The sequence below is a fragment of the Xenopus tropicalis genome, chromosome 9, assembly GCF_000004195.4.
Source record: "Xenopus tropicalis strain Nigerian chromosome 9, UCB_Xtro_10.0, whole genome shotgun sequence".
NCBI classification, from domain to species: domain Eukaryota; kingdom Metazoa; phylum Chordata; class Amphibia; order Anura; family Pipidae; genus Xenopus; species Xenopus tropicalis.
In genome coordinates this window covers 68,114,591-68,139,683 of record NC_030685.2, presented here as the reverse complement: position 1 = coordinate 68,139,683, position 25,093 = coordinate 68,114,591, and the positions used below count along the sequence as shown (strand labels likewise).

The 25,093-nt window shown below is 40.1% G+C and overlaps 1 protein-coding gene and 1 long non-coding RNA gene across 3 annotated transcripts in view; one reads left to right on the top strand and one right to left on the bottom strand.

Moving 5' to 3' along the window:
- Positions 1–24,392, top strand: part of myo3b (myosin 3b) — an 82,547-nt gene extending 58,155 nt beyond the window's left edge. For both annotated transcript variants that reach the window (XM_031893354.1, XM_012971288.3), the window contains exons 21-27: positions 630–710; positions 6,198–6,276; positions 8,492–8,555; positions 10,919–11,042; positions 20,859–20,965; positions 22,380–22,426; positions 24,077–24,392. In XM_031893354.1, the coding sequence (XP_031749214.1) occupies positions 630–710; positions 6,198–6,276; positions 8,492–8,555; positions 10,919–11,042; positions 20,859–20,965; positions 22,380–22,426; positions 24,077–24,200 (626 nt within the window). In that variant the 3' untranslated portion in view covers positions 24,201–24,392. The remainder of the gene's footprint in view (positions 1–629; positions 711–6,197; positions 6,277–8,491; positions 8,556–10,918; positions 11,043–20,858; positions 20,966–22,379; positions 22,427–24,076) is intronic.
- LOC116407639 lies at positions 8,402–10,545 on the bottom strand. The gene is made up of 2 exons (XR_004220465.1): positions 10,381–10,545; positions 8,402–9,749 (listed from the first exon to the last, which is right to left on the bottom strand). It is a non-coding gene; the product is annotated as an uncharacterized LOC116407639 (long non-coding RNA).
- Positions 24,393–25,093: the final 701 nt, after the last annotated feature.

Genomic DNA, 25,093 nt, shown 5'->3' with positions numbered 1-25,093 from the left:
CAGCAAGAGGGGGTACATTATCACTCCTTAATATGAAGGTTAGTTAGTCTAGGAACACTTCCCAGCAGGGCACCCAGTTGGCCACCTCGCCCTTGCAATCTCCCCCTTGCATTGCCCCTGCTGCGCAATGACAAGTGGCGGTAGCAATAACAAGAGAGCACAGACTAGGGGTAGGCAGGAGAGGTACCTGCCTGGCGCCCCCTCATTGTTGCACCCTAGGCAGGTGTCCCCCTCTGCTTGCCCCTAGTTCCAGCCCTGCTTCCCAGAATATAAATAAGGCATCCTTCTGTCCCCTGATACTTCAGCTATCTTCAGCATCTTCATACAATTGCCCATACACACATGTTCCATTTCTTTTAGGAATAATGCACCCCTTGATCCAAAAATAAGAATCAGAAGTCGCCTCAAGGTTCACCGACCTATATATTACTGCTCTCAGCTGCCTGCCTCTTGCTTTAATGATCAAGCACATCTTTGGTAATTTCTAATATATCCGCTACACTTAACAGTGGGAAGTGCATTATGGAATCTATAAACATTAATGGTCACTCAGGTAGTAGTTTATTGTCCTGCAAGCGAGGGCCGGCTATAAATTTATACACTGTGAAGACTCTTACAATGTGTTGCAGCGTGGAGAGGCTATGATGCACGAAGGAAATATCAACAACTAAGAGCAAGAAGAGATGAAGCAGCAGTTTGTATTCAATCAGGTAATAAAGGCCTATTATTAGCCAGTAATATAGTGCATTGCTATGTAACATATAGCATATAGAGATATGGGATTTAGTGTCCAGAATCCCATTATTCAGAATAAGTCTAACTTTCATCTTAAGGCTATGACACAAGTCACACTCCATCTCCAACTGTGTTTTTCAGCCAACAGAGTGGCACTTAGAACTGGGTCTGCAACCTCCCATTGATGTCAATGGGACCCACCTGAAACAGCTAGTACAGCTTGTTCTGAGCCCACTCTAACATGTGTTTTGGAGCTGAGACCTACCTGTGCCAGCAATATGGTAGTCAAGGTTTTGGGCACTTTTGAGAAAGCTCCATTTATATTTTGCCAGGGTAACAAGGCTACAGATCTAGAAGCAGATGGCAATGCCATTCAATTTGCATTTTGAACAGGAAAACATCTGTGCAAATAATATTTATACTTTTAAATTGTAAAACATTATATTCATAAATTTACAACATGAAATGTGGATAATAAGTGGGAATGGCACTTATAATGTAAAAATAAAGAAAGAAATAGGTGCAAATAAGAATTGTACTTGCAATTTAGGTGACATTTGGGTTACATGTTCCTACAGCCCGGAACATACTGAAATCTGCTTTCCTTTCATTTGTTTCCCAGTCAAATCAGCAGTGGGGGCTTATCCCTTTAGCTTCCTCAGAACTTCCTCTTAGAATTCCCGATCTATTACAGCACATTCACATACCAGAAACAAGATGCCTTTTCATGCTGTCAACCTTTTTCATCTGAAATGTAAATTAATTCTTGATGGTGTGCCTTGACAGAGATCAAAGTGTGGGTATTAACCTTCCTGGGCCCCCCTCTCCGCCAGGCTCAGTTCCAGAGGCTGTGAGGTTAGCCTTGGTGGGCATTCTTAATTGTTATCTATGGCCCATGTACAAGTCAGCTTGCCATAGTGGGAACATACGTGTCTGTGTGTTGATGTATCGGTATTATATAGGCTAATATACACTTTTAGGCCTTATCATTGCTAAAAACCATGTGAGCAAACTTTCTAACAAGTTCTATAAGGATTATCTCGCTTTTTTATCTAATTAGGAGGGGTTTCATTCAGATTATAGAAAATAATCTAAGTGGGTTTGACAGCGATTGATCTCAGCCTGGTAGGAAACAGAAACACGGCCCCTAATGGAAATCTCTTTAACTCAGAGATTGTTCATTTTTTCCCTATTGGGAGCTGCTGCATTAGCATTTTAAAAATAAACAGGCGCCTTTCAAGTACATGAGCTGGTGGTCGAGACATCTCAGTGGGCTTAGGCACTTCACAACCCATTGATCAAGTGGAGGAGAAAAGAAAGACTTGGAAAATAATCTACTTGAAGATACATTTCCTTTGGGAGTGGAAATATACATACAAATAAGGGTGTCTGATATGCAATTCCGTCAGATGGAAATGTGCTAAATGAGAATTGGCTGATCAGGGTGCCTGGCGTTAAGCTCATATAGATGTTCTACAGGCCTGGCTCTTTCTCAGGATCCCAGAATGTAGTAAAAAATGCATACACACATAGAATGTATAGGGAAATTAGATTAAATATTTCAGTTTTAAGATTTAATACAGCTATGGTATCCTTTATCCAAAAAACAATTATTCCTCACCCATAAAGTCAGTTTTAATTACATAATCCACAATTTTAAAACGTATTTCCTTGTACTTGATCCCAACAAAGATATAATTAATCCTTAAATATGAAAATCCAATTTATGGAACGATCCCTTATCTGGAAAACCCCGGGTCCCAGGCATTCTGCATAACAGGTCCCATACCTGTATTAGAAGACCACACACAGATGCTAGAAACATATCCTCAGCTATCTGAGCATTTACTCCCCGGTATGTTTCGTTCTATTGGTGTTCATTATTTATTCTGTATGGTTGCTGAATTATTACCCTTTTTATTTGCCTGCTTCCAGCCTGCAGCTGGAATTGCTGTAGAATTATTGTAGGACTCTGCTTTCAATTTCAGAACACAGAGACCTGTGGTTGCCCTAAAGAATATACAGCTGACTGTGTAGTCTGAACTATATTCATAAGGGTTAGGATTGAAGAGAAACACAAGCTTGATTTCTTGTCTGACCAGGGTCGGACTGGGAGTGCAGGGCCCACTGGGGCTGCCACCCCAAGGGCCCAGAATGTTCCAAGGTGCCCCCACTGCGACCCCCGCACCCCCTGTAGGGGCCCCCGCCAGCCACCCAACCTCTTCCCCTGAGCATACGTAAGTGAAACTTACTTTCAATGTGTCAGAGAAGGGACACTGGAATGGCAACAGGGATTGCGTCTGGACTGCCAGGGCCCACCAGGTCCGACCCTGTGTATGCCCTAACTCCTTCCCTTTTGAAGGCCCCCTCACCTTTCTGCCATATAAAGCTCCTCTGGGGTTTTGTAATAAAAGGCATTAAGTTTGCCCAGGTACAGTAACCCATGGCAACCAATTAGCACAAGGTATTTACTGGTCACATGTTTCAAAGCAGTATGTAAAAAAAAACCCACAGGTGGTTGTGGAATTTTTGCCGGGGGAGACTTCCCATTTTTCCCGTGTAGTTATGGTTGCCACCTGGCTGGTAAAAATTATGCTTGATGCCTATGTTATTAATAGGGAAAATTAGAATGGCGGGTATAGGTGCAGTCGATGAGCCAATGCAGTCCCCGATCTGACAGAAAAATCAAATCTGCCCAATCGTGTTCTGGCCGGTTTAAGTCCTGATACTAGTCAGGCAGGCCCATCGTTGGTGCCCATACAGATTAATGGTTTTATTAAATCAATGGCTACTGGGATGAAAGGGAAAAATGTAAGATCACCGTTCCCCAGCTTTGTCACAGCAGATTAGATCCTCCTTTCATTTTGCCCAATACAAAACATCAGTTCCACATATTTCCAAAGCTCTTTACCAAATCTAATTTTAGAAAACACAGTTCATGTGCAATATATAAATGCATCTCTTATTAAAGTTTGGCAGGAAGGGAGCAAGATACTTCCTGTTGGTGCTTTTCATGTGCAGGTTGGAATTGCTTGCCAAGTGCTGTGTGCAAAGCAGAGCTCAATGTAATCAATCCTGAGCCCTGCACAAGTGCGGAATGGAGTCACACGCCCGACAATAATGAGCATTTCACAGAGCCCCCGGATTATTAAAGGAGTGAATAATATACACGATGGCCATCTGGTTGTAGATAATACTTTTATTGCAACACTTAGCCGATCGTTCATGAAATGTCACCAACACAAGCCTATTAATTTCACACTCGCTGAGCTAATGCTCGTTGTCAGGCGCTGCAAGAGAGGAACAGTTTATTCTGTGCAAGCAGAGGAGCTTCATCCTATTCATCTCTGGATCATGTTAGTGGAGATCATTGGATACATTTTAATTTGATGATCTAGATATTCCATTGACATTAGAAAAAACTGATGGCTTGGGTCTGTATATTCATGCCAGTACTGTAGAATTTCTACAAATTTCTCCTAGCATTACAAGTCAGACGTAGGTTTATATACACAGCGCTGGGCAGATTAAAGGATGTTGTGCCAAGTTTGATCATCTTAAGAATAAGGTACACTTTTCTGTAAAAACAAAGAATTTCTTTTGTATTTTTGATCAACTAGGAAACTCTAGTAGCGATGGGCGAAATGTTTCGCCAGGCATGGATTCGCAGCAAATTTCCGCATTCCGCCATTGGCGGATTGTTTCACGAAATGGATGAAAAAATTCACCGCGCATCCAAAAATTATCACAAGAATAGTCGCAGGCGTCAAAAGAATAGTCGCACGTCCAAAATTGTCGCAAGAATAGTTGCGGGCGTCAAAAGAATAGTCGCACCTCCAAAATTGTCGCAAGAATAGTCGCGCATCCAAAAATTGTCACAAGAATAGTCGCGGGCGTCAAATGAATAGTTGCACGTCCAAAATTGTCGCAAGAATAGTTGCGGGCGTCAAAAGAATAGTCACACCTCCAAAATTGTCGCAAGAATAGTCGCGCATCCAAAAATTGTCACAAGAATAGTCGCGGGCGTCAAATGAATAGTCGCACGTCCAAAATTGTCAAAAGAATAGTTGTGCGTCAAAAGAATAGTTGTGGGCTACAATTTTTTTTTCCGTGCAACATTTTCGCCATTTCGTGAATTTTTTTCACCGTTTTGCAAATCTTTTGAAATATTCGCTAATTTATTGGCGCAGTGAAATGGGACAGATTCGCTCACCACTAAACTCTAGATTTCATAATATAATTGCTGTAGATGTAATCAATTAGAGGAGCTACTGGAAGGGGTGAACCAGAGGTGGCCCTAAATGGGCTCCTATAATTGTACATCTAGCTTTACTTGGGGACCCCATTAGGTGAAACAGTGAAGGGATGCAGAGACTTTCTCTGAAGGTGAAACAGTGAAGGGATGCAGAGACTTTCTCTGATAGGTTGTTTGGAAATGCACACCTTGATACAATGGGACCATGGAACTGCTCATTGCCTTAATTTGCCTGTAGTTGCAGGCAGGTTGCATCAATAGCTTCAGTACCCTGAATATGTGGAGACAATAAACCCTATAAATGCAAGCGCAAGTGCAAAGAACCATATGGACATTTGCACCCTACAAGTTCCTAGCAACTTGCAGCCAATGATGTACATTTTATTTCTAAATTACACTGTTTCCATAGCAAATAATTCACTCTACCATTTAAAATTTTATTCTTGCCAACAAATGTATTTTTTTAGCTGTAATATTGGTGTGTAGGCGCCATCTCAGTGCATTGTGCCTGAGTTGAGCTTTCAGAAGGAGCCAGCGCTACACATTAGAACTGCTTTCAGCTAACCTATTGTTTCTCCTGCTCCCATGTAACTGGAGGAGTCCCAAGCCGGACTTCTTACTATTGAGAGCTATTCTGATACCTACTGGGAGCTGCTATCTTGCTCCCTTCCCATTGTTCTGCTGATCAGTTGCTGGGCGGGGGGGGGATATCACTCCAACTTGCAGTGTAGCAGTAAAGTGTGAGTGAAGTTTATCAGAACACAGGTCACATGGCTGTGGTACCCTGGGAAATGAAGAATATGGATAGCCCCATGTAAAATTTTAAAGTTAAATATAAAAAAATCTGTTTGTGTTTTTTAAAAATCAATTTTAATAAAGGATTCTGCTGGAGAATCTCTGATGTGTTTTTTAAAAAAAAACATGTTTTCCCATGTCAGTATTCCTTTAACCTTCTACTGCATTTTCTGAAATGTTCCACTTCCATGGGAAATTATTTTGATTTCTATTTGGCAATGGAAGGATCCAATATGTAAAACTACTGGCGCTGTGTAATTTTATTATCTCCCACCTCCAAAACAAAAAATATTTGGGACCTATAGTGTAGTGTAAAAACATACCAACCATACCAATCTCTGCGGGGTGTCAGATTGTGTGTATCATTTATTAACAGCACTCTAAAATTTCTGCTCTCCCTTCATTCTTTTAGCTTACAAGGGATACACCGCCAGAAAGAATTATGTTGTGCTGAAGAATAATAAGCATTATGAGTTCAATGAGAGGCAGAGGTAAGCATCTTTTATTTGTTATATACTGTATATTATAACTATATATATATATATATTTCTCTGTGAGGTTACAATTTTATTGTTATTGTTACTTTGTATTATTTTGTCTTTGGGCCTCTGTTCATAATCCAGGCTCTCATTCAAACCATTGCATGGTTGCTAGTGTAATTTGGACCCTAGCAACCAGACACTTTTCCAGAATTTCCAAACTGAAGAGCTACTGAATAAAAAGCTAAACAATTAAAAAAAATGAAGATCAATTGCAAATTGTCTCAGAATCAATCTCCACATCATACAAAAAGTTCATTTTAAGGCAAATAACCCCTTTGGTATTATAACATGACTGCACAAAGGACAATTTCTGGGATTTTCTGAATAACAGAATAATGCCAGGCAAGCAGGCCCAGATTGGGATCCAAAATAGGCCCTGGCCAAACAGCCCCCACCAGCCCAATAAATAGTGACTGACTAACTCAGGGGTGTCAAACTCAATCACATAAGGGGGCCAAAATCTAAAACACAGGCTAAGTCGCCGGCCAGATTTTTTATTAAGATACTGTACGGTCAGGCACAGTCACCAAGGGCCACATAAAACAGCCAGAAGGGCCATATTCAGCCCGCGCGCCTTGTGTTTGACACGTGTGGTCTATGGAATCTTACAGCAGCCCCTCCGGCATTTGCCAGAATCCTCAGATTGCCAGTCCCACCCCTGGTAACTTAAAGAGACAAAATTCCAATTTTTAAATGCCTGATCTTCTGGTTCAACCCCCTGTGATTCATTAGAATGACTTGGGATCAATCCATACACAGTAACTGCTCTAAGTAAAAGCTTATTGTATTACGTTTCAGTCACATACCGAATGCTGCATATAAAGGATATGTAAAAAAATTCTATAACTTGATATTGAAAATACCCCTAGCAATTTAACCATAGGCTTAACTATGGATCTCAGTCTATTGAACTACAGGCAGATTAGTATTATTACTATTCATACTTATGTCACTGTGAGCCTTGAAGTAGAAATAGTTTCAGCATAGAATTATCCTACAGATAGATATTATATTATACCATTAATTTTGGGATTCTGTACCAGCCCAAGGCCAACAGTCCTTTGACACTGAAGAGATGAGCCTTTATACATACCCTTGTAGATCCCCTATTCATTTAAGCTGATTCACAGCACGTTACCTGGGCAGTACTGTATGTATATATGTACAGTATGTATAAATACAGTAATAAATTCACAATACAAATTTGTATTAAATTAATCCAGATCATTACCTCTGTGCTGTTACAGTATAGAATATATACAGGTGAGAGAGATCCATTATCCATAAACCCATTATCCAGAAAGCTCCAATTTACAAGAAGTCTATCTCCCATAGACTCCATTTTAATGAAGTAATTCAAAATTTTAAAATGTAATCATGAAGCAGTACCATGTACAGGTATGGGATCCCTTATCCGGAAACCAGTTATCCAGAAAGTTCTGAATTACGGAAAGGCCATCTCCCATAGACACCATTATAACCATTTAATCATTTAACCATTAAATAAACCCAATAGGGCTGTTCTGCCCCCAATAAGGATTAATTATATATTAGTTGGGATCAAGTACAGGTACTGTTTTATTATTACAGAGAAAAGGGAATCATTTAACCATTAAATAAACCCAATAGGACTGTTCTGCCCCCAATAAGGGGTAATTATATCTTAGTTGGGATCAAGTACATGTACTGTTTTATTATTACAGAGAAAAGGGAATCATTTAACCATTAAATAAACCCAATAGGGCTGTTCTGCCCCCAATAAGGGGTAATTATATCTTAGTTGGGATCAAGTACAACTACTGTTTTATTATTACAAAGAAATCAAATTGAATTATTTCATTAAAATTGAGTCTATGGGACATGGCCTTTCTGTGGAGCTTTATGGATGACTGGTTTCTGGATAAAGGATCCTATACCTGTATCCAGAAATACATGCGTGGGCGTGCTGAATAACCTGTGAGAATATCTTTTGCCAACCCTTTATCTTAATTGACTGTAAAAATTGCCTGAGAGTTAAAAGTGGCACAGTATTATTAAAAATCCAATAATGCAAATAATACAAATATCTGCATTCACAGAATCAGTTACTTTTTTTAATAGTGTTTTTATTCTATTACCGTGTTGATATCACACTTCTATTTCTTTTGTGTTTTTTAACTTTCAGGCTGGGGAGCAGCAACAAAGGCCATTTGACAGACTCGAGCATCAGGGCCCGGCAGCCAGATAAGGTAGTGTTACGTACAGGGCTGTAGAATAATCCGCCATTGTTCTTTGGTGCCCGGGCATTCCTCAGCCCACTGTTCTGCAATGTGTTCATGGCTGTTTGGCTGAAGATACGGAACATGAAACCGTTAGTTAGGTTTTGAAGTCCCTGGGACAAAAGCCTGCTTACTAGGAACTTCGGTTCTGCACAGAGACAGGGAGGTACAGTCAATGAGAAAATCAAAAGGCTGGAAATCTGCTGCTGAGAATAAGCAATGGCTGCTCCCTGAGGTGGTTTCCAAGTGCACTTTGCTTCTCTACAGATGTTAGAGCCTCTATTTTAGCAAGGACCTGAGGTTCTTTGGTAGCACTTTGATATCCTGCTCGAATTCAATATGTGAAATGGAGGAGTCTCTCTGTGACTTGGAGCGCAGTGCGGCCTTTGAAGTCTGATCCAATTTTTGCTGCTTACCATTTGATGTTGAAAGGATGAAATGAAGAAAATGTACAGTTTTGTTTTTTTTTTTTTTGCCAGTAACTCTGCAGAGCATATGTAAGATTAAAATAAAAATCTTTTGGATGATGTACTTAAAAATGTTAAGTAGATTAATACCTTCCTATAGCTTTTTGCTGATACAAATGGAGCGTGGACAAAACCAGTTCAAAAAGCACAGGAAGATTTCTGTTCCATAAAGATGTGGGTTAAGAGCCCCCACTGTAATAAGGTACAATATGGGCGGCTTCTCTGCGGTGCTCCCACATGTTCGTGCTGTTTTTACTGGTTATACAAGAATCCGAGAAGATTATTTAGCCTTGAACTCAAGGCAGGTCTTAAGTCCATTTGCCCAAGGACCCCAATGTCACAAGGACCCCTTGGGGAAAAATATGGATAAATATACAAAGGACATAAAGTTTCATTTAGTGCAGTCGAGCTAAAATGAAGGCAAATGTTGCAAGAATTAACACCATTCATGGAAAGGAACTTGCACCCAATGTGCTCCTTGCACTTCAGCATAGTTAGGCTAAGCACCAATGCAGCTGCCCAGTCTGCTCTGATGAATCGTGGTGGTAATTCCAGTGGGTTGCATCAATAGCAGCAACGGATTTCTGCCAATAGAATCACATGTTAATACAGTTTTAATGCTGTTCACCAGAAGTAACGTAAACACAGCGCCAATAGAAGCAACTCTGCAATGCTCGGCCGTACTGTCTCTGAAATTCTAGGGGAAAAAAAATATGGCGATTGGCTTCCAAAAATTGCACTTTGCACACTGCACTGTGATCATAAATGAGCCTTATAGTTTTAGTTGAATATATATTTCAGAGGTATTCAACTTGCAGCCCTCCAGCAGACAGCCAAAGTCTATGGGGATGGGGGGGGGTTAATACTCTTAATTTATGCTGTTTAGGGGGTCTAGCCTTCTTGCATTACGAGGGCCTCTTCTTCTATAACATCAGGAGAAATCTAACCCATAGCAGTCAGTGGAGTTCCTTCCAAATATAAAGAATTGTCCCATAATACACTCCTTTTTAAATCTCTTCACTACCACTATAAAAGAAACTCTTTAAAACATCCTTTGCTATCTCCGACAGGTTCAGTAACAGAGACTGGCAGCTTAGCATTGCCTTAGGGACAATTGTCAATGAGGAAACACTCACTTCAGAGAGTATCTCAGCTGCCACTCAATCCCTTGGACTCCACCATCAGGGAACTCAGCTTATAATTTACTATGTCTCACTTACAGCTTTAAATATGGCAAAAAAAAGTTCCCCTTCTGGCTCCAGCCTTGCATGAAACAACATGTGGTAACAATTCACAGATGTAAATGAAAATGGAAATGAGCTGCTCACTTTGTGTCCCATTTGCATTGGGTTTCAGACTTTTCAGGCTACCGAAGATCCAGGAAAGATTCTCTGTTTCAACCAATTGCCCTGCCATAGACCCAAATAGGTGTGGTGAGAGTGGACCAGTGGGAGTGGTGTCACTCCAAGGGTGGATCAACTAGGTAAAGGGGAAAAAATTGTTTAGAACTTCCTACTTGATACCTGACTCCCCGCAGGTCTGTACCACATGCCAAAATGAAAATAATGTCCTACACTGAACACAGAGTTCTGAGAAGTAGGGCCAAAGTAAACAGGCCAAAGTATGGTACACAAGGGCATGAGCAGGAACAACAGGTTTCAATTAGGTCCAGAAACAGAGCCATGCTTGAGCTGAAAGAGTAATAAATAGGGAGCAATTCTGCAGGGACCTGTAGGGGAACCAGCTGTAAATTTTGGAAGCCTCTGCCATAGTTAATAGTGCTCTAGAGCTTGTTGGTGCTCCCATAATAAAGTTGAATAATAATCCTGTGAATGATTTACAATTACTTTTTGTTTCTCATTTTAGGAAGCCGATTATCACAGGCCCCTTTTTTATACAACTGAGAGGAACAGCTTGGTGGATATTGATGAACACGACTTTACTGCAAACCGTCGCCTTTCAGATTTCTATGGATCTCAGAAAAGTACAGGTACAATTTATCATTGAATACTCATTGCTCTATAATGTCTCTCCAGTTATCCTCTTGCGCACGAAGCACATTTATATTGTATGTTGTACCAAAGGGATATTTTGGGAAGAGGAACTGGGGGATTAAGAACAAGAACCTTACCGGTTGTACTAGGAGTGGGAATTTTGTGCTGTATGAAAATATTTTCCTGTTCTATGTGATGGTAGAATTTTTACAGAATTCACATAGAAACTGATCTTGCGTGAATTGAAGGGTATAATAAGAATGCTGTTAGTACAGGTTTTGTGAATGTCTGGAGTACGGTTGCCACCTTTTTTCTTTAAAATACCAGCCTTTGGGTTTGGGGGTGGGCAGTGATGTCACTTGAGGGTAGGTGATGATGTCACAGGGCAGGGAAATGGGCAGGCTAGGCATAGGTATGGTAGCCAGTCTTACAAATTTACTGGCCTGGGTATATTGCTGTTAAATTTGTGATACTGGCACAAGCCCTAGCTGCCGATTTGCCAGCTAGGCCAGTCGAATACCAACTAGGTGGCAACCCTAGTCTGGAGCTTTTACAGGAATGCCATGTTCCAAGTATTTTAGTATTTTGTCTTCACTAAATCCCCCTAGTTGTAAAATCTATTAATACACATTTATATTTGTTAGTTATGGGTTTGCTTAAAATATATAAACCAATAAAAGTAACTATAACCATATAAAAAATAATTGGTTGTGATAAGTCCAGGGTTTTTTAGTGCTGTGAATGCAACTGCAATCTACACTAGCTCTGAAGCTTAGAAAGGTGAGCATGGGGAGTGAGGGGGGCACTATACGAAGGGCCATGTCAGGGTGGCCAGGGGCCCAGGAACACTCCTGCTCATTTACAAGGACAGGTACAAGTTGTCATGTTTTTGAATCACAATTTAGAGGTTTTTCCCCACAATTCTAGCCAGCCCACCTGCATATTGCCTGCAGAAAAGAGGGTTAATATAGTACTGTAATACGCAAATTTGTAACTCACTTTTTAACACATAACATAGAATACTCTCTATGTGACCCATATTTTTTCTAAATGCATTAGGTTTATAGGAGAATTTACAGCTAAGAAAAAAAGTCTTAAAAGTCATATCATGATACTGCAGTCTTGCATAAATTCCCTAGAAATTGCACAATATAACCCTGTTATACTGGTATATATTCATTGATACTAGCCCATTCTACACTCTGAATGGGGCTGTTTAGGTCACTGTTTAAAGCACTGGATATCAGGCCGGCTTCCTCTGTATAGTGGAGAGAGTCCCACAGGAAGGTAAAGTTCTGACGCTTAGAATCTGGGGTGCCATAGCTTTATGGTTTTGTAGCTGAATGTTTCTACTGTGGCCTGAGAGCTAATGTTTTAGGTTACTGGAGGCACTCAAAGAGACATCTCCAGACCAGGCCTATAAAAGAAACACAAGGTCATACATGGCCTGATGTGTTTCTATTTAAATCCTCAGGATAAATGTTAATGACAAATTATTTGTAACATGGTAGGTAGAGTCCCTGTCAACTCCAGGACCTCCAGTGATGGTGAAGGTAGAATATTAGTAGCATAATGTTGGCTAGAAACAGGTTTCTTTATTTTCTAGGCTTATATGCTCCCATAGAGGAACCCAATTTCATGCTATTTCTAGCAAGCAGCAGCTTCTAATCTTCCTGTGTAACACAGATTGTTCCATGTGTAGCTTCTCCAAAACCAATAGATCTAAGACTTGAGGTTGAAACAAAAATGAATACACATAACTCATGTCAATTCAACATGTTTTTGTACTGATATTACTGAGATATCTGGTAGGGTAATGTTGACAGCTGCAGTTCTGCAACATCTGGAACGCCAACGGTCTATGTCAAGTACAATGCCTCTGTTATAAATATAAGGCTATATCATGGTTTGAGTGCATTAGATTTCAGTGTGGTACTGTTACCAGTTCAGATGACTTGTTTGTGCCTCCAGCAGTTATCAGACATGGTATAGAACTTTGTATGGAACACATTTTTTAAGCAATGAGATCAAACACAGTAAGAACATAATCAAAATGACATGCTACCGATAAACAGGGATACTGCAGCAAAATCTGATTAAAACAGATCCCAATCTACATTTAAGTTACAGTGATAATTGTGCAAGAATAATATATGCAAAATGTAAAGTTAAAAAGGTTTGCAGATACAGTAATCCTTATAGCGCTCTGTGCCTCGTGTAGGATGAAAATGCCCAATAACCACAAACATGAAAGGTTACAATATACATCACCAACCCTTTTAGAGATGCCTGATGCCATAGATTCTACAGTTCAGTGTTTCTCTTTGATCTTGCCAGTAAATGCGGCTTGACATTGCCACCATAGATAGAAGTAAACAAGACTGTAATCGAGTGTTCACTCCTTAGGGCCATGGCAGGATCTCCCTTGTTGCGGGTGACTAATCTCCCCGATATGCCATCCCGCCGGCTTGAATGTAAATCGCCGGTGGGATGGCATATGCGTTGCCGCGATTTCCCAAAATCAGGGAAGTTGCCTTGAGAGGAACTTCGCTCCATGTGTCTTCACCCTTAAACCTGGGTGCAGGTATAAACCCTTTTTATACTTGAATTAGTAAAACATTGTAGAAGGAGCCTTGACTAAATAAGGATGGGGCAGGCTGTAGCTGGTTAGGATAGATAGGAGATTGGTATAAATTTGTAAAGTAGAGGTGGAGAGCAATGCAAGGAGATTTATACAGAAGCTGTTGGGTCTGTGTGGAGGTTCAAGAAGAGCGTGGGCATAAAAGGGGGGTTCTTCTTGGAAGTGGACTGCTTTTTAAGGCAGCCAGCAAAAGGAAGCCTTCCAACTTGCCTTCCAACTCATGATCGGAAGAAACAATTGCCATTGTTTGGGGTATATCCCCTAAGTTGACAAGCACATAGGGTGTTTCTAGTCTCCTCTGCTCCTCTGGCTGGCATAGTACTAAGCCCAGCTGTTCTTGCTGGCAAGCCTTCCAAAGACGGGTGTGTTGCAAAATGTTTGTTTTCGGTGATGATTATATATATAACCTAACTGATACATATGTCTTATAATCATATGGTTTCTAAAAATTCCATGGCCCTTTTACATCCCAACCTGGGGGTCCATTTTTATCAGTGCCAGGCTAAGTCATGGATGCATCCAAGGCAGAGTCCGCACTTCAGCTCCACCCCTTGTTCTTGAGCACAAGTCAACATGCATGCTTCTGTAGACGGCAAGGGACCAAGGAGTGCCGAGCAGGAGAGTAAGCATGGAAAAGATCCATCCCCCAGGAGCTACAAACTAGGAGGTAGTTCAACAGATATGGTATGTCCCACCGTTGTGCCATAGGCACGTGCCTCTTCTGCCTATCCCTAGTTCTAGCCATGATTTTTATTGCCTTGATTAAGGTTTGTGGTTCTGGAGGTCTCTGTGTCAGAAATCCAGACCTTGATGCTCCCTTAGATATAAAATATGTGGACAAAGTCTTTTCTGGTATAACAATCCTAATCCTGCTCCCTGGTGGTATTGCAGACTTCTGCATTCAGTTTATATACTGACAGATAAACAGTAAGACAGTGATCCCCAACCAGTGGCTCGTGAGCAACATGTTGCTCCCTAACCCCTTGGGTGTTGCCCCTGTGGCCTCATAGCTGGTGCTTATTTTTTAATTCTTGGCTTGGAGGCAACTGGTTTTATACAAACCAGGTGTACGGCCAAACAGAGCCTCCTGTAGGCTGCCAGTCCATATAGGGGCTACCAAATAGCCAATAACAGTCCTTATTTGGCACCCCCAGGAACATGTTTTATGCTTGTGTTGCTCCCTAAGTCTTTGTACATTTGAATGGGGCTCACAGGGAAAAAAGCATTGGGGATCCCTGCAGTAAGAGGAGGGGTAGGCACTAGCTCATAGGCCATGTTCTTCTTGGGAGAATTATGCAAAGCAGTACTGCAGGGACATCTAGGGAAAATAAAGAGGGAAATGGCTACACAGTCACATCTTAAGAAAATGTTAAAAAGTTTAAGAAACCCATTAATGCATATTTTAGCTAAAATTGAGCAAAGCACAAGTCTCTGGTTTAACTAAAGCAAAAAAATTAGCATGTTCATAAATGTAAGTATTGTACTTGACCAAAAAATGTCGATTCATTTCCGATGGTGTATTAAGCTCTTTATTACTTTACGAAAATGCTAATGTTCGTGAATTCCCTACACGGTAACTAAGTTCAACTAATAGGAACGAGAGCTTGCTCAGCAGTTTTATGGACAAGCGCTGGGAAATCTGCTCTGAGTCAACAGCTGATTCTGATCATTCCCATGGGATAAATTATCCAAATTCCTTTGCAGGGCTGAAAATGAGCAAAGCTCTTGTGCAACGTACAGCGTAACAATTATTCAATATCAGCTTGTGCTGGAGTCTGTGCCAGGGGCTTCAGTAAAGGCATTCTACCAGCCCAAGGCAACCGCAGCCCTTTAGCAGGGAAGGTCTGTGCCCCCAAAGATACCCCCAGTAGCCCCCATCTTCTTTTCTGCTGATTCACTGCACATACTCTGTGCTGCTGTCACTTACCTGAGCTTAGGGACCAACTCACAGTATACTGTATATATAGAATATAACATTCACAATAGAAGGCTCATAAGTGATTAATAATCTGCTCTGAAACATAGGTTTCTATAACCTCACTGCAAATATTTTGACCACTATGCTTAAAATTCTCCACTGCAGCCCAGAGTACACTGAGCATGTGCAGAGTCACTGGCACTCAAAAGATGGCCTAACAAGATCCCAAGATGGGGACCTGCTGTAGATATGATTTGACATGGCTAATTACTATTTCAGGGCTGCCAAATCTCTGGGCGGGTACAGTAAGATTAATATATAAAATGCAGCATCTCTAGACACATTTTTTAGACTTTAGCGCTTCTTTAAAAGGCTGGTTACCTATACATTAACTTTTAGAATGATGAAGAGATTTATATTTTGAGACAATTTGCAATTGGTCTTCATTTTTTTTGTTTATTTGTGGTTTTTTAATTATTTAGCCGTTTGTTCAGCAACTCTCCAGTTTGGAATTTTAGCAGCTATCTAGTTGCTAGGGTCCAAATTAACCTAGCATTCAGGCAGTGGTTTGAATGAGAGACTGGAAGATCTGAACAGAATCTGAATAAGATCTGAATAGGGTCTGAATAGAAAGATACATATTAACAGCTAATAATAAGATTTTAGCCTCACAGAGCAATAATGTGTGGCTGCCGGGGTCAGTGATCCCTATCTGAAAGCTGGAATCAGTCAAAAGAAGAAGGCAAATCATTCATAAACTATAAAAAAATATCTAGTATAAATAAATCTAAAGCAACTGGACTTGTTAAGTAATCATTGAAGACGTTTCACTAGTCATCCGAGCAGCTTCTTCAGTTCAGTATAGATGCTTTAGATTTATTTATACTAGATATACCATGACCTGGATGAATGAAAATCTTCATATAAAAAAAAAAAAAAATCAAGACCAATTGAAAAGCGACTAAAAATTGGCCATTCTATAATATACTAAAAGCTAACTTGGAAGTAAACCCCTTTACCTTGGAGTAAGCCAACCGCTTACTCCATTGCGAACAGAAACAAAATCCATGAATGTATCTGGAAATAAAAATGAATACTTATTCTCTCCCCTATTATTCCTTAAACTCTAACAAGATAATGGGTCATAAAAAAGATTGCAATAGTTTTCCATCCTAAAACTGGCCAAAATAAATAACACCCGTTATTGTATATCTCTTGCACGGAACCTATGTTTGTCTGGGAAATATTCTGCCGCAGATTGTGCATTTATGCATGGTGACATTAAATTAATGATGGGATAAGAGATGGAGTGCTGGAGTGGTTGCTTATATAGGATAATAGGGGTTATTCATCAAAGCCATGCTTGGCAAACACCAGGGAAAGAACGTGTTATGATTCCCAATGTCCCATTCATTTCGCCAGGTATAGGAATGAGCTGCACGTCAGCATCGTGGGGTGACTTGCAGAACTCTCTGAAATGTAATAGATTGATAGCGCTTTACTCACCATGGGAGCACATTCATATATCAAGTCAAAGATGATACGTTCCATGGATTTCTTAATAGGCTTTCAGAAAAGGCAAAAATAGAAAAAATAAGTTATTTTGATCAAAAAAAGCTAAGGTTATTATGTTTAATATTGCAAAATATGATAAAAGGTCATGTGATTTAGCCCATGTTGTCCAGATAAAATTAAAAAACGTTTTAGGTCTGTGCTGAACTAAGGGGAGCAGTAGTGTCCCTTTAAGGGTGAAGACGCACAGAGCTACTAGTAGCAGCTACTTGTCACGACTGATAATTGTTTCTTTGTGTGTTTTAGCAGAGCTAATTCTCAGTATTGTATATGGCAGGGGATCTTCTGGTGTTTAGTAGGAGTGACAAGTAGTTGCTACTAAGTAGCTCTGTGTGTCTTCACAATTCAGCAATGAGAATTCTCCTGACCAAAAATTTCATTATAGGTGCAAGAGAATTGACCAATGAGAATGCTGATTCCCAGCATTATGTCATTTTTTCCCTTCATTATATGACACTGGAATCAGACATGGGGATAAAGGACAGACTTGTTCAGTGCTGGGAAACTGTGCTTAATGCTCCCAACTCCAATTGCTGGAACAGAGAACATGGAGCCAGATTTACACACATCAGCTCGGAATCTCAGTGGAGGATTTTTTTGCACTTTAGTACAGCTGCAGGCCCTGGAGAGCTAGGGAAAAGTTTCCTTGAGCAATACTGCTTTAAGAATACAGCCTTGATGTTGCTGGATAACAGCTCCCAGCATGCCTTAACCTTGATAATATATTAAAGTATTCTGGTATGCTGAGATTCTGGGAGTTGTAGTACAGCAACAACTGAGTAAAGTGTGGTTAAACAGTGTTGTATAGCAATAATAGCTGTTAGTTGTCCCTTTTATATATATATAGACTTTTGTCTCTTCTAGTGCAGAGAGTGCAATACAGTCTCTGCATTAGTGATGCAGCCCCCCTTTGCTAAGAGTGCTGAGTCCTGTTGGTGGTTATACTTGGTAAACTCAAAAATGAACACTATGTAGCACTCCGATCACTGTGAAAAGTGTTTATTGTGCCAACAAGCCAGGCAACGTTTCGGACACCAGCCCTTTCTCAAGCCTTTTGGTGCCCGAAATGTCGCCTGGTTTGTGAGTTATATTTGACCCTTGGTAGTGGGATCAGAAGCTTGCACCCTATGCTACAACAAGCGCTTGGAATAGTGAAACATTATCCATACTGTATACTTACCCAGTTTTACCCAGCAGCCATGCAGCTTATAATATTCCTTAGGGGTGAGTATATATATGAGTATGTGTATATATATATATATTCATTTGTTTTGCTTCTCTTGATTATTATGATTAGCTGCTCCCTTGTACCAAATGGTTAATGTAATAAAATATCGCAACCCAGATCTAGTAACCCATAGCAACAAATCAGTGGTTTGTTATTTTAAACAGCTGACCAGTAAATGCTGCCTGCTGATTGGTGTCTATGATTTACTAGGTAAGCAGGAAACATAAGACAATTAAAGGAGAAGGCAAGGTAAAAACTAAGTAAGCTTTATCAGAAAGGTCTATGTAAATACAGTACACACGAAAGTTCAAAAGAAACACGGGGTTTCTTGTCTCCTTTTTTGTATAAGTGTTCTTCGGTATCAGACTTCCTCTCTCCCCTCTCCTGCTCCCCCCTTCCATAAGAATTCATAAGAATTCACTACCCCCTCCCACCAGAATGTAAGATCTATGCTACCAACTGCTAGAGCTGCAGCATGAAGTTACCGAAACCAAACTAAAATGGCAGCTGCAATCTTAAACAAACGGAGGGAGCTTCTAGGGCTGTTTACTCAGGTATGGCTTTCTGCAGAATAAATATAGTGTTCTAGGTGGCACTAATGTGGCGGATCTATTGGCAGTAAAATGCCAAAATGACTTTCCTTCTCCTTTAATCACCAAAAAAACAGTGTATGTGTATGGCAAGTTTTCCCTAGTAACAGGCTATGTAATATGCTAAAAGCTCAATAGTTTTAGCTGTATTGTGCATTCTGCAAGCACTTTTTGATAATTAAAAACGTACTCAGAATGCCTCAGAGCCGGTTATAAATCATTACAGTCCTTTTACATATTTTTAGTACACAGTCTGTTATTTGGCAGTAATTAATTTTCCCGGACCAAAGCATCAAAATTTCCCTGAACAGCATTGTACGTGCAGTGCTCATATCCTGCTTCAGAACGATCTCTGTATTTGCCATGATAAATTCTTATCTTTTTAATTGGATCATAATTATATTATGAATGCTTTTTTATGGTCACTTTCATCTCAGCAAAACTCCTTATACTGTGTTATCTGTAAATTAAGTAGTTTATTAGCACATCGGGGTCTCTCGACTCATTTGTACCCGCTGCAAATTGTCCCTTGAAAAAATAAAAGTGCGCCTGAAGTAATCTATAGCTGCCATGGATGTAACGGGGGCTGGGCCTTCTCATTGAAAACACATCTCGTGATGTTGTAGTTATTTTGTCATAGTTAATGCAACTAGTGAAATAGATTGCTGGAATGTTCTAGGTTACAATATGATCCTCGTCTTAGGTTGAAACTGGAATCTTATGACATTTTGTTGCATGTGAGCAGATGGAATAACCAATAGAAGGGGGAATTCAAACCAAACATCCAATATTTACTGAAACTTCAGTTCTTGAAATCAAATGAGTTCTAAAGTCATTCCATTGTCAGTACAGGTATGGGACCTGTTAACCAGAATGCTTGGGAGCTGGGGTATTCCAGATAAGGGATCTTTCCGTAATTTGGATCTCCCTAACTTAAGTCTGCTAAAAATAATTTACATATTGAATAAACCCAATAAGATTGTTTTGCCTCCAATAAGGATTAATTATATCTTAGTTGGGATCAAGTACAGGTACTGTTTTATTATTACAGAGAAAAGGGAATCATTTAACCATTAAATAAAACCAATAGGATTGTTCTGCCCCAATAAGGGGTAATTATATCTTAGTTGGGATCAAGTACAGGTACTGTTTTATTATTACAGAGAAAAGGGAATCATTTAACCATTAAATAAACCCAATAGGGCTGTTCTGCCCCCAATAAGGGGTAATTATATCTTAGTTGGGATCAAGTACAGGTACTGTTTTATTATTACAGAGAAAAGGGAATCATTTAACCATTAAATAAACCCAATAGGGCTGTTCTGCCCCCAATAAGGGGTAATTATATCTTAGTTGGGATCAAGTACAGGTACTGTTTTATTATTACAGAGAAAAGGGAATCATTTAACCATTAAATAAACCCAATAGGGCTGTTCTGCCCCCAATAAGGGGTAATTATATCTTAGTTGGGATCAAGTACAGGTACTGTTTTATTATTACAGAGAAAAAGGGAATCATTTTTAAAAAATAGAACTATTTGCTTATAATCTGCTATATAATTAGAGTCTATGGGAGATGACCTTTCTGTAATTTGGAACTTTCTGGATAAGGGGTTTCCGGATAAGGGATCCCATACCTGTATTACCACTGCGGGGACTAGTTTATCATTTCTAAGGCTGCCATCTACAGACATTCATACTTGTGTTGTTGTTTTATAAAGTTTTGGTTGGTAATTTTCTAACCCTACCCACGCAATAACAATAAGTATAACTTAGAGAATAATAAAAATTTGCTCTTACTAACATACACATGAAGCTTTTAAGAATTAAAGTTATCTAAATGAACAGCTTGTTCTTTTGTCAGGGTCAGATGGATGCCTTGAGAAGAAGCTGAGGACAGCACGAAGACGGTGTCAACAGCCCAAAACCCTGAATTCCCCTGAGGATAGTATGTACTACAACCAGGTCAATGTAAGTGCTTGGTTATTATGTGCCATATTTTTAAGTGAAGTGTTCTTATTTCTGTTATTCAATAACATTGATTCCTGAATTGTGAAAATATGCATGCATAACTCTTAATGCGACCATATCTGAGTGGTTCATGTTTGGTTTCCCTACTTAGGTTTCCTTACCTTAAATGATTAAGACAAGTAAAATTCAGGTGGCCTTACATGGGCTGGTGATTTGGCCCATTCAGAACTAGTCAGCAGCTTATCTGCCCCTGTATGGGGCCAGGCCCAGACTGGCAATCTGTGGGTTCTGGCAAATGCCAGGGGGCTGCTGTAAGATGCCATAGCCCAGGGGTGTCAAACCCAATCACATAAGGGGGCCAAAATCTAAAACACAGTCTAAGTTGCTGGCCAATTTATTAAGATACTGTACGGCCAGGCACAGTCACAGTGCAGTCAGGCAACTGGTGCTGCAAGGTCAGGCACAGTCACCAGGGGCCACATAAAATAGCCAGAAGTGCCGTATTCGGCCCGCAGGCCTTGTGTTTAACACATGTACCATAGACAGTCTCTATTTATTGGGCTGGTGGGAGGCTGTTTGGGCCTCTGTGCACTTGCAATGCCAGGGCCTATTTTGAATCCTATTTTTGCAGTCAGTGGAAGCAACCCACAGAGATTCCTGCTGTAATATTGTTCCATAGCCTTTAGATGAACGTGGTTGCAGAAAAGCCCCTTGAGTATCATTCTTGATATCCAAATAAGGCTCCGTGTGATAAGCAGCATTTGGCAGCCTATTGCTTGTGAGGCCATTCTACACTGAAGGCAAACTAGAAACCCAAGGTGTAATGTTTTCTAATTTATAGAAAAGGCTCTCAGTTGATATTCTCTTGAGTGGCATGCAATATAGGGGGCTTTCTAATTTTGTCCCCACACAAAAAAAGACACAGCAGTAACACTTAATAACCAACTATAGCACAAATTAAAGGGAATACCCAAAAACAAATGTTAACATGAAAATGTTGAAGAAAAGGGAATACACCCAAATAAAGTTTGGATGTGGATATTTTGACTATAATGACCCGTTTGGTGTGTACTTATTTAAACCCGACTGAGGTTTCCATGCCTCCCTCTGTTCCAGCCTGCCATCTCTTTATCCCTCTCTTAACCTAGCTTTGGTAGAACATGTGTATGTGCCCTTTATCGGCTGCCTTCATATCGGGATGTCTCTTTTCACGGTGAATAATTGATGTGGTTTATCAAAGAAAAGCAACATGCATGCTTCATCAGGCGCTCTTGAGCCCTTTGATCAAAAAAATTATGCTTTGACTTGTGATATTATCAGCATCTGCTTGCATTCAACACAAAATCACTTTGAATTAAAAATTAACGACTCCCCGCTTAGCTTCTGAAAAGCGTGTTCTTGCTCCTTCCCGCAGGGATCTCTGGAATATCAAGGGAGCAAGAGGAAGCCAAGAAAACTTGGGTAACTATCTCTCATGCTTTTTAACAACTCTAAACAGACGCCTGTTTGTTAAATTAAAAAAAAAGGTAAACATTGATACTTTGAATATTAGCATATTAGCCCGCAGGAAATGTTTGATTTGCAGGGGAAATAATCATATTAAATTATAAACAAAATCTCATTCGCTTACAGAAGGGCGCCGCACTGAGCTGCATTTATATCAGTAAACAAACAAGTTTGTTCTTTTAGTTAACCGACCAAAACAACAGCCTTCAAAAATACTAAGAAAATATTTCTTGAATATCATAGGGGAAAAAAGTAGGGACTTTTATGACACAACCATTGTAGCTGCAAGAATATTTCAATACAATGTTTGCTTCATTTACATCAGTTATCCTGAAACCTGTTATCCAGAACATTGCCAGTAATGGGAAGGCCATCTCCCATAGACTCCATAATAAGAAAATCTTTAAAAAAAGATTTCCTATTTCTCTGTAATAATAAAACAGTATCTTGTAATTGATCCCAACAAAGATTTAATTAATTCTTATTGGAGGCAAAACAATCCTATTGGGTTAAATTAATGTTTCAATTATTTTTTAGTATACTTAAGGTATATGGTGCAGATTATGGAAAGACCCCATATTCAGGAAAAAACACAGGTCACAATTATTCTGGATAACAGGTCCCATACCTGTAACTAAAGGAAAGTTTATTGGCAACTTTTCATAATGAAAAAATATATATCAGTATATATCTATATATAGCAGTATATTTAAATAGGGGTGTTCCAGCCCCTAGTACCTCCCCGAGGTGGCCTATAGGATGCCTCCCCCCTCGTCCCCCCGTGCCTGAGAGTGTTGCATTGCTAGTGCAGAGAGCCTCAACCCAACTAAGGTTGCCACCAATTGGCCAATCACTGATTGACTTATTATAACTCCCCCCTCTGATGGTGACCATTCCATTCCATGATGTCACAGTCACAGCCTGGTGATGTCACTGACGACCCACTTGCCTGGAGTTTCAAAAGCCGAAAGGGGGCAAATCAAAACCAAAATGAACACCTGTGATATGAACTGGATTATAAATGTGAGCCAGAACCCATATGACCAGTTCCCAACCTCTACTGTATGAATGGAAGCTAATACCATCAGTGAAAGCAGCATCAGACTGGGAACCCAGGGGCCCACCAGAAAACCTTAGACCCTAGGCCTGCTTTCCAAACTATTTTTCCTCCTTTCCTCAACTCAACCTCTTTATTTTCCTAGTCTCTTTTATTTACATGCTAGCATCTATTCTTCCATCTATTTCTCTTCTTGCTTCCCATTCAGTAATAGGGAATGACTATGAAACAGGCCAAATGGTCAGGAGCAGGAGGGCCCACTTACACCTGGGCCCATGGGAGTTTTCCTGGTATCCTGGTGGGACAGTCCGACACTGAGTGAAAGAGGTTTTAGCAGCCAAGTGTGGACCAACTTGATATCAATACCCTTGACTTAGGGATGAAATGCTGGACATTTCCATTTACTTTTGGCTATATATCAAACATACAAAGACTTGTGAATAGCTGCCTATCTCTGTCTCTCTAGCCTGGCACTGAATAGTTAATCTGTGTAAAGTCTGAAGCAATAATATCATTCGTTGTTAACAATCTTTTCCTGTTCCTAACAGACAAGTGAAACTATTGGATGGAGAGGATGAATATTACAAATTGTTGTCAGCTGCAGATTCAATCCCTGAGGAGGATTTCTCCCCCTGCAGCCCTTTGTCCCCACAACAAATGTTTTTCTCATAAAGTTGCATTTTTTGTATTTTCTGTTCGTTGATGAGAAAAATTGCATCCAGGTTATCATGAAGCTCATTGCAGTCTTCCTGGGTATTTTGCAAGACTTTTATTGTCATTTTTATTTCATGTTTCTATTTATTGCTTTTGTCATAACAACGCAAATAAAAAATAAACATTTTCAGTAAAACCCTGTACAATTTTTAAGGTGGCATTGAGCAACAATTCCTTGAGATGGTTGTGCTTTTACTCTACATGACTCTAGACAGACATTATGTATATACCAGATCTCCTTGGGTTAGAGATAAAGCCTTTATGGACCACCTGTCATAGAAAGATAGGCTAGATACCTATTGGGCAGGTTTGAAAATCCCGTTGTGTCCGGAGCACATTGGCACGATGATGTGGCTTCCCATATGTCCACAGTATAATCAGATTGTTGGTTCCTGGGCCAACCATCACATTAGCCTCAGCTTGCCCTGCCAATGGGCAGACAGATCAGGATAAGATCCACTTGTTTGGTGACCTTGCCAAATGAGCAGATCTTTAAATGTATGGCGAGCTACATTGGGAATGCATGCTGCATAAAACCCAATAAAATACAGGGTCAAAGGACAGAGAAAAATCTGAATGTAGCTTCAATAGACAGTCTTTCCTTTTATTGATCCTCGTATTCCTGCACCAGTTGGCTTAGCTGGCTTGACAAGACTTTGAGGCAGGGTCCAGATAGACAACCTTGGCAGGGCTTCCTATGCCAGGAGCCAGACATTGCAGCTGCTCAAGTTGGTATGAGATGGATTATAATTTGTACATCCGCTAGAATGGACTTGCACCTTGCACAGAATTTGCATTCATATAAAGGAAATAAAGCCAATAAATGGAATATTCACGCCACAGCCAAATCC